General features: G+C 38.5%; 1 protein-coding gene across 1 annotated transcript in view; it reads right to left on the bottom strand.

The window, feature by feature from the left end:
* Window positions 1-906: 906 nt before the first annotated feature.
* Window positions 907-9,825, bottom strand: part of LOC143296549 (uncharacterized) — a 9,289-nt gene continuing 370 nt past the window's right edge. Inside the window, exons 2-6 of the mRNA XM_076608572.1 lie at window positions 8,070-8,512; window positions 5,541-5,575; window positions 4,483-4,534; window positions 3,503-3,602; window positions 907-1,453 (exon numbers count right to left, since the gene is read on the bottom strand). Coding sequence (XP_076464687.1) covers window positions 1,269-1,453; window positions 3,503-3,602; window positions 4,483-4,534; window positions 5,541-5,575; window positions 8,070-8,512 — 815 coding nt within the window. The 3' untranslated portion in view covers window positions 907-1,268. The remainder of the gene's footprint in view (window positions 1,454-3,502; window positions 3,603-4,482; window positions 4,535-5,540; window positions 5,576-8,069; window positions 8,513-9,825) is intronic.

Here is a 9,825-nt window from a genome sequence, read left to right as displayed (position 1 = left end):
TTCAGTCCTCCGTTTGGTACAGGTACAGGTACAGGTACAGGTATACTTTGTTACAATATCCTCGTACATTATACGAAATTAATTCATGGGAAACAGGTATTTTCGGGTGGCATATTGAACAAACATTCGGCATTCGGAAAAACATAATGATGAACCCCCTCCCCCCCCCCCCCCCCCCCCCCCCCCGTCAGCCCCGTGTGTGTGTGCACGCGAGCGCGCGCGCCGTGCGTCTGTATGTGTGGACTGCTCTACTTGGGTGTGTTGCAATCAGTTGTATCAGATATGTTTAGGTCTTGTTGTTATTTTTGTTTTTGTTCGGTTGGGTTTTGTTGTTGTGTGTTGTGAAACTGAAAACTGTTGTTGTTGTTTTTGGTGGGTTTTTTTTATGGAAGTTTGGTATTACATAATTATGATATTCGAAACCAGTCAGCACTCCGTGCACTGAGCAACACAACAAAACACGTTTTCAAAGTAAATTTTATTGTTCAGTTCCAAATATCGCTCCCCTTTGAATAAACAGTTTGATCAAGAACTTGTTCTAGTTCTTGTTCTTCGTTTGACTCACTACATTATTTCTAATTCGAAATAGTCGAAAATGTTCAAGTTCGCCGTTTCTCAATATTCAGACTGAGAATAAAATGTTTTGTAAGTAATCTTCGTTACTGACGGATTTTTTTCTTTTTACTTTATCAGCAGAATTCGTTTCTCTTGAAGACACCCGTGATCATAATCCATATGCATCTATATTAGGTGAGCACACGTTTCATTCTTGATGAATTGGTTGGGGGGTTTTTTGGGTTTTTTTTGGGGGGGGAGGCTGGGGTTTTTTTGGTGTGTTGGTTTGTTTTTGTTTTGTTTTGTTTTTTTTGTTTTTTTTTTGTTGGGGGGGGGCTTGTTTTTTCAAACGGAGAAACGAAGACAGGACAATATCTTGTCCTCAAGATAGGTATGAAAGTAAAGCATTATGAAAATGTCCACTTAGAACCAGTTGATGTCTACAAGTTATGCTACAGTAAAATTGATTCAAACATCATTTCACTGATTCTGGTAAACGAGCTGATGATTGCAGACTTCATTGACAGGCCAGAAAAAATCAAAACAAAACAAATCTTTTAAAAACCTTGCCTGGAAATTTTATATAGAGTTATATGGTACACACTGCTTTGATGGTGAAGAAAAGCAAGTGTTGAAATCTCCATGTTGAGACTCAACGAGATCGACCGGGCCAGCTATTTCTGGTTCCAGACAAGACATGTACACGAAGTGGACTACATGCAGCTATTGTGGCACTCCAGTCTGGAGGCGAACAGGTTGTTCTGCCGTCCCAGGGGCTGACAGTAAGGGTCGTGCGCCTTGACTTCCAGCGGTCTGCAGGTGTGGTCGTAGAAGACGTAGACCGAGACACCCCGGGTAGTCCTGCACTTGACTATGGGAGGGTCCACGTGTCTGCAACCTATGTGAGAAACATGCGCGCGCACGCCACATGCACATGCACACACGCGCGCGTGCGTGCGCGTACGCGCACACACACATGCACACACACACACACCACACAACACACACATACAGAAAACACACGCCGTGTTGAGAATTGGCAATGACCAAGACTTCACACGCAGGTTTTAACATATGACATTGCTACCGTTGCTTATCACGGAAGGAAATGAAGAACCAGACTATCGGAAATCTCTTCCACATTCGCTCACACGTGTTTCTTGTGGGTTTTTTTTGTTGTTGTTGTTGTTTTGTTTTTTTGTTGTTGGTTTTTTTTTGTTGTTTTTTTTTTTTTTTGCTTACGTCTCTGCACATCGATCTGAATCAGTTAACAATTAATGCACTGCACATACATGGGGTACGTCGGTCCTACACTTTGCTGTTGTTCGTTTTTGTGGTTTTGTTTTGTTTTTGTTTTTGTTTTTGTTTTTTTGGTTTGTCCTTTTTTTTTTTACATTCACGTAGTGTGGACACCGCTACAACATTGGAAAATAGGCATGCCTCCAGACGGCAAATGAAACGTGGACAGGGAATGGGGTTAGCTATCCTGTGTATCCAAAAATAAGCTTCAGACAAATAAAACATTTCATTCTACTTTTTCTTCTTCTTCTTCTGCTGCTGCTGCTGATAATGATAATGATGATTATGATGGTGATGACTGTTATGATTATTACTATAATTATCCCATAATTCCGTGAAGAGTTATTCGGGCCCTACACAGATGAAAAATTAATGTCCACCTGATTCCTCAAGGTCAATTGGTTGAGTGTCAAAACCTCAATTTCTGCATATGGTTTGCATGTCCATTGTATAGTGTTTTCAGTCCATCGTTTGTTGTTGTGTTGTTGTTGTAGACTAGACTAGAAATGAGTGTGTGGAGGAGGGGGGTAGAGGAGGTGCAGGGTAATGTGTGTGGTGTGTGTGTGTGTGTGTTGGAGCTCATGTACGTTTATATGTATTTGACTGTGCTTTCATATCTCTGAAACTGCATGTTCGGTGCATATCTGTTATGCATGTGTGGGTGTATATGTGAATGTGTGTCTTCATGTTTTACATCTATTTGCTTATTTATCATCATTGTTTTTGTTTTTGTTTTGTTTTGTTTTGTTTTTTTGTTTTTTTACATTATAGTTATTATTTATTTATTTCTTTGTGTAAACTTATCTATCATTTATTCACCTTTTTTTTCCCCTCAAGGCCTGACTAAGCGCGTTGGGTTACGCTGCTGGTCAGGCATCTGCTTGGCAGATGTGGTGTAGCGTATATGGATTTGTCCGAACGCAGTGACGCCTCCTTGAGCTACTGAAACTGAAACTGTTGTTGTTGTTTCTGTCTTCCTCTCCGTCTCCCTCTCTCAAAAGAGTCTTGGCAGGTGACTGGATCTTGTAGCGTGGCCATAGTAACGTAGCTTTCAATTTAAAACACTGTATTCAAAAGTCAGGATCTGTCATCGACTTCTGTTGTATGATTCATAACAAGGCTCGTTATTGTGGGTTTGTTCTTTAAGAATGTTTTATCCACAGACAAAATTAGGTTTACATTATAAGCAATGACGCGTACATATACTTTCTTGAGACACTTTTGTTTTTAACCAACACGAAAGTAATTAATTATATATGCCACACACACACACACACACACACACACACACACACACAGTATTGAAAATGTAGCCAAGCGAAGAAAGTTATTTTGAGAATGCTTTCCAATAAATCAATCATTCTTTAGAATAAAAAAAGATAAAATCTGAAAGGAGCCAAATAATTCTGAAGTTTTCGTTTCGGTTTTTTGTTGTTGCTCTTGTTGTTTTTACGGAGTGTTTTTGGTTTGTTGTGTGTCTGTATTTTTGTTGTTGTTGTTTTTATTTGTTTGTTTGTTTTTTTGTCGTTTTTTTGTTGTTGTTGTTTTTGTATTTTGTTGTTGTTGTTTTTTGGCGGGGAGGGGGGGGGGGGTTGTTCTTTAATTCAAATTGAAACAAATATCAAACCATAAACAAAATGTAATGTACCTTGCTTGAAGCCGGCAAGGGAACCATGTGCCCCGGAGGTTTGTCTGCAGTAAGGACGTCCAGATCGGGTCCTCTCACACACTTCATAGGGGCCACAGTTCTGAAAGCAAGTCCACAAACCTTTGAGTGATTTTCACTGTCATCGAACGCAGTGTGCTGTTCAGCTCCTGTGCAGTCATCCACTGAATGATGTGATGTCTGCCTTCGTCTGTCTTGCATTTTGATCAGCTACATTATGTTGTGGTGTCTTGGTTTTTTTGGTCAACAGTTTGCATTCTGGATGATTCATTGCGGTTTTTTTTTTTTTGTTTGTTTGTTTTGTTTGTCTTTTTGTTTGGTTTTTGTTGTTGTTGTTGTGTTGTTTTTTTTTGTTTTTTTTTTTTGGTATTTGTTGCTTGTTGGTGGTGTTTTGAGAATTGTATATTTCAATGTTGTTTTGGGAATTATGTAATTCAATGAGTTGAAGAACTGCCGAGTATACGTACTTTTCTGTAATTTACTGTAATGCATTGTATCACACTATGCTGCAGTTTAATCCAATGCAGTGTATTGTATCGTATATCGTATTGTATTGCACTGTGATGTAATTAACCGTAGTGTGTTCCATTGAACAGTGCTGTTACATTCCACTGTGCCGTGATGTAACTAACAGTAGTGTGACCGCTAAGTAAGCGCGAGAATCTGATGGTTCGGGATCGAACCCCACACTCTGCTACATTCTGAAGGATTCCCCACATTCTAAAAGACAATTCCACTCTGGCAGTAAAACAAATACACTCGCACACAGAAAAACAACAACATGGGTGGCATTGAACTGTGGTGACGCGCTCTCCACAGGAGATAAAACCGAATTTCACACAGAGAAATCTGTTCGACAAAAAGCAATACAATATAAATACAATACAATACAATACTACACTGCCCAGACAATAGGATCTGGAACCCCCAATCCCCAAGAAACGAAAATGTCAACAGCTTACACAGTCAAGTCCACGGTTCAGCTGACCACGTCCTCCGGCACTGTGACCGTAACTGTAATAAAAAGAGAAGAGAAGCAATAAAGAATAAAACGATTGTAACGCAAAGAACAAAGAGAAGAAATAGAATATGAGCAACAACTTTAACACACAGAAAAAAGCGATAAAATATAACATAAAAGTATGCATATAGTATAAAACAACTATAACAGAACAAACATTTTTTTTTAAACAAAGTACAAGAACTGTAACACAGAGAACAAAGAGAAGAAATAACGTATAAAAACAACTGCAGTCAGAGAGGAAAAAGAACATGAATAAAGAATATAGAATGGTTATAACACACAGAATACAGAGAAGAAATGAAGTATGAAAAAACAACAACTGTAACACATAGAATAAAGAGGAGGAATGAAATATTAAATACCACTGTAATACATAGAGAACAAAAAAACAAACAAAAAAACCCCTGTAACAGAGAGAGAAGAAATAAACTTTTTTTTAAAACTGTAACACAGAGAGAACAAAGAGGAGAAACACGGTATAATTTTTTTTTTAAACACAAGAGTAACACACAAGAAAGAGAAGAAATGAAGTACACCTGTATACAAAAAAACAACTGCAACACGGAGAACAAAGAGAAGAAATAAAGTATAAAAAGCTCTATAACTCAGAGAACAAAGAGAAGAAATAAAGTATAAAAAGCACTATAACTCAGAGAACAAAGATAAGGTATAAAAATACAACTATATCACACAGAACAAAGAGAATAAGGTATAATACAGAAAATACCTGTAGCACAGTGACAATAAGGAAAAGTAATAAGGTATAAAAACAGAACGAGAGAGAGAGGTACAGAGATAGAGAGAAAGAGAGACAGAGAAAGAGAGAAAAAGAGAGAAAGAGTCACACACACACACACACACACACACACACACACACACACACACACACACACACACACACACACACACACACACACAGAGAAAGAGAGAGCCACTACAGACTTTCTGTTTATTGTTTGAGACAGATGCAATACAAAGAAGAAAAGAAAAACTTACGAATCAACTGGGTCACTTGAGCCATAAGCAGGCTTCTGAAAAAAAAAAGAACATTTCAATCGATCAAAAACACAATAATTCGTTCAAAGCAGAGTATATCAATCACATCAATCACATATACAAAATAGTAATAATTGATCCATGCTCTGACTTATCAGGGCAGATAAGGTTCACAGTTTCTTATTTATTCATTCATTTAAATTCATTATTTCTTGAAGCTCTGTGTGCTTTACAGTAACACCAAAAGTATTTATTCAAACATTCCCACACAAACACACACGTTTGGTGTATGTGAGGGAGGGTGGAAAACAATTAGCATGATCTGAAGTCTGGTTGTGATTCTTCGCCGCTGACATCTTGGCTCCGGTGGTAAGCGATTAAAGGGTCGTCAGATGATTGTAAAAGAAAGAAATGAATGAATGAATGAATAACAATAGGCAAAGCCTTCAAGGTTCACTTGTGCTTCGCGCTTAATCCAGTAAAGGAATCATGTTGAGAAAAAAAATCGTTAAAAAGTGTTCTGTATTAGATAATAATAATAATACTTATATAGCACACTATCCAGAAATCTGCTCTACGTGCTATATAAAAACGTTTATTTACACAACATATTACAATTATATAATAAGCTTGGGAGAAAAAGAAAAAAGGCACTCGAGCGGGATCGAACTATACATGTTCAGTTCCAAAGCAAGCATACTAATCCCCACGACTGCCATGCATCTGACGTCACTTGACTAAAGTTAATATTCAAAGCAATGTTGCTGTTTCCTTCTGCGTGCGATAAATAGACGTGATTGTCTTGGACGTAATAATGCCGTTTAAATCATGGTTTTTTGTGTGTTTTATCATATCTCGATTATCATTTTATTTCGGCGGTAAAGGAGACTTTGCCATTGCTTCAAGCACATCGCAACACATGGTAGATCTCTAGATCTGCACGAACCAGTTTATAACGGGCTGATCGATCGATTCAATTTTTGTTTTATGTTCATTCCAGTTAATTCAGTGTCCACCTTAGGATATTTATATGCAGTAAGCATGTCGATGGTGTAGTTAGTATCACTGTATGTGTTCTGTCCAGAATTTGTATTTCTTTCCTTTTAATTGTGAACAAGAAAAACGAGATCATGTCTTCTCACCAAACACAACCTACCTCCCAGCAAGTCAGTGGGAAGCAGTTTTTAGAATTTTCGGATTTCGGAACGAACCTTAACGAAATAAAACTGTTAATGATACAGAAATACAGCTTAATTCGGAAGGCTCACAACCTGTTATTGGCATGACTGTGAAGATTTTTTTTTTCATACTATGTTTAAGCCAAATTTTGTTTTGGAAGACAAAGTGTTTCCAGAGAAAATGGCAATTTTAAAGGTTACCACAGAGACACAGAGAGAGAACCAAACACCGGGTTAAAACACAGACTCACTTTATTTACACAAGTGAGTCAAAAACGAGTGGTAGAATGGTTTTGTATGCACGGAATCTATATGCGTTCAAGACAGTTGCAAAATCATGCCAGGCGTGACTGAATGGCTGAATCGCGTCACACATTTTGACCTACTGGCTGGACTCTAAATGCTACTGATGTTTGTTTTCGTGATCTGTCATCCATTGAAGGATGCTGTGTGTGTGTGTGTGTGTGTGTGTTGGCTTTGTATGTTTCTGCAGCTGCATACTTTGACTCAATTATTTTAAGCATCCAGTAGCTCAAACTGACATATTTTCACTATCTTATTGAGGAGCAACAATTTACTGTAGTTGCAAACTCGGCTGCATTCACATTTTGGTTGAGTAAGTTCAACGAGAAATAAGCAAGAAAGCCAGATGATAGCTACTACTGAGACCGCTGCTGCGGCAACTACTGCTGTGATAAAAGCAAAAAAAAATTTTTTTTAATAATATTGCTGCTGCTGCTGTTTCTTCTTCTGCTGCTGCTACTGCTGTTGTTGTTACTGCTGTTGTTATTGCTGCTGCTGAAATATTGACAATTAATTGAAAGTAATAAAAAGAATATAGGACTACAAGCACAATGAGAAGACGAGAGAGTAAACGAAGAGAGGAAAAGAACAGGCGCAAAAGACGAAGAAGAAGAAGAATGAGAAGGAGGAAAGGAAGATGGAGAAGACTAGCCTCAGGAATACAGGCAGGGATGTGGACATGAAAAAGGAGAAGAAGTAGAAGAAGCTTTAATTTATACTGCGCCTAATCAAATACCTTTTGCTTTAAAAACGTTTGCTCTGATTGCTTTATAGTTTCAGTTTCAGTAGCTCAAGGAGGCGTCACTGCGTTCGGACAAATCCATATACGCTACACCACATCTGCCAAGCATATGCCTGACCAGCAGCGTAACCCAACGCGCTTAGTCAGGCCTTGAGAAAAAAGATGAAATAAATAAATAGCTTTATAATGAATGACATGAAACTGTGGGAGGTACCAAAAAGAAGAAGGAGAAGAAGAAGAAAACCCGGAAAGCCAACAACAAACAAACAGAAGTAACAAACAGCACACAGAAAAAGGAACACTAACCCTTCCAGCTCGACGTGGATTATAAACCGCATCCTTCACCAGACGGCTAGCATCGTATGACGACACACTGGCTCTGTCGTCCTTACGCCCGTAACTGCTGTCACGACGAGTGTCCACGTAACTTCCACCCCGTGACGATGACGATGATGATGACCTCAGCTTGCCAATCAGGTATGAGTTGTCGCGACGCGTGAAAACTCCGTCCTGGCGACGCGTGTCGTAACTCGCAGGTCTCAGTTTTCCGTCACGACGCAGACTGTCAAGGCGGCTGTACGCGGCGCTGTCCTGACGGCGACGCGGAGAGTCGTACGCGTCGTGACGGCGGGGATCACGGTAAGAGTTGTCGCGAACCGGCAACACCGGTCGGCGTCGTAGGCCGCCGTTGTAGGTGACTGGAGCCTGTCTGGTTTGTTGTAGGTAAGTCATGGAAGCTTGGGAGTGGGCTGGAATGAACCATTCACCTGTTTACATTTTTTTAATCGCATGTTTAAAGGCTTTTCTTAAGTTAGATAACTGTTTTTGCTGTTGAAAGGTGTGTATTTTTTTTATATTGTTTTGGGGTGTGTGTTTTTTTTAAAAAGTAATTAACTTAGTGAACTGTTTTTGTTTTCTTTCTAGCTTTACATACATAAGTTATCGCTGATCTTTGACAAACAGCGGTTTATCTCTGAACTGAACATGGGCGAACTTTTTATTAAGACTATTGTTTTCCCGTTCCAGTTGTTCCAGACTCACGACGAACTGATGGAAAATCCGATCGTGCAAAAATGTCGATGGGATGCAAGCTCGGAATGCTAAATTTAGGAAGATCCAGAAAGATCGAGAAGAATAGTTGTTGTTTTCAATGTGTATCGTCGCGTACAGACTTGGCCATGTAAATTGCTCCACTACATTTGTTAGGACATGGAGCCAAATTTGTTTTCGAGAGGGAGAGAAAAAAAAACGGGCAGGGTTGTCTCTTGTAATAAATAAGACATAATAATCCCTGTCAACGCAGACACCCGAAATACTAATCATAATAAACGGTTTGGGAAACGAATCTGAAGAAATTAACTCTCTCTCTCTCTCTCTCTCTCTCTCTCTCTCTATATATATATATATATATATATATATATATATATATATATATTAAGACTTTACATGAACGTTTGAAAAGTAGGCCTAATGGAAATCAAACCCACGTTACGGAGGTAGCCAAAAGGACAATGCCTTGATCAAAAAATCCCTCAGCAGATATCATTACGTTATCACGTTAATGTTACGGTCGTATTCAATTTCGTGTAATATTCCGCCGAAGTTTATTTATTAAGTAACATTAGGCTTTCACAGCTTATCTTTATGTTAAGGACATAATTATTGCGTCTTCACCTGTCTTTGTACTCTCAGAGTTTCAATCGGATCGGCAAAATTTCTGGTTTTCCTCAATCAACCACCTACCTCCGCCCCAAAAACTCCCTTCCAAAACCCTTTAAAAAAAAATAATAATAATTTTTTTTTTTTTTTTTTTTTTTAGTCAGACTGATCCGGCGAAGTGCGTTCAGACTTTTTTTTTTAAGTTCATTTTCCACAGATAACAACACCCCCACAAGTTAATCATTAAAGAAAAAAAAGTTTTTGTAAGCAGTTTTCATTCGTTTTAACGTGTTTTGAAAAAGCAATTTTGCCCAAAACTTGTCTCTGTCTTATCTTGTTTATGAAAATTTTGTGTTGTGAACAAATCTTGTAATTTAGATGGTCGGGGTTTTTTGTTTTGTTT

Source organism: Babylonia areolata, chromosome 21, assembly GCF_041734735.1.
Source record: "Babylonia areolata isolate BAREFJ2019XMU chromosome 21, ASM4173473v1, whole genome shotgun sequence".
In the NCBI taxonomy this organism is placed as follows: domain Eukaryota; kingdom Metazoa; phylum Mollusca; class Gastropoda; order Neogastropoda; family Buccinidae; genus Babylonia; species Babylonia areolata.
The sequence above is the reverse complement of the archived record's forward strand: the minus strand, read 5'-3'. Positions and strand labels throughout refer to the sequence as shown.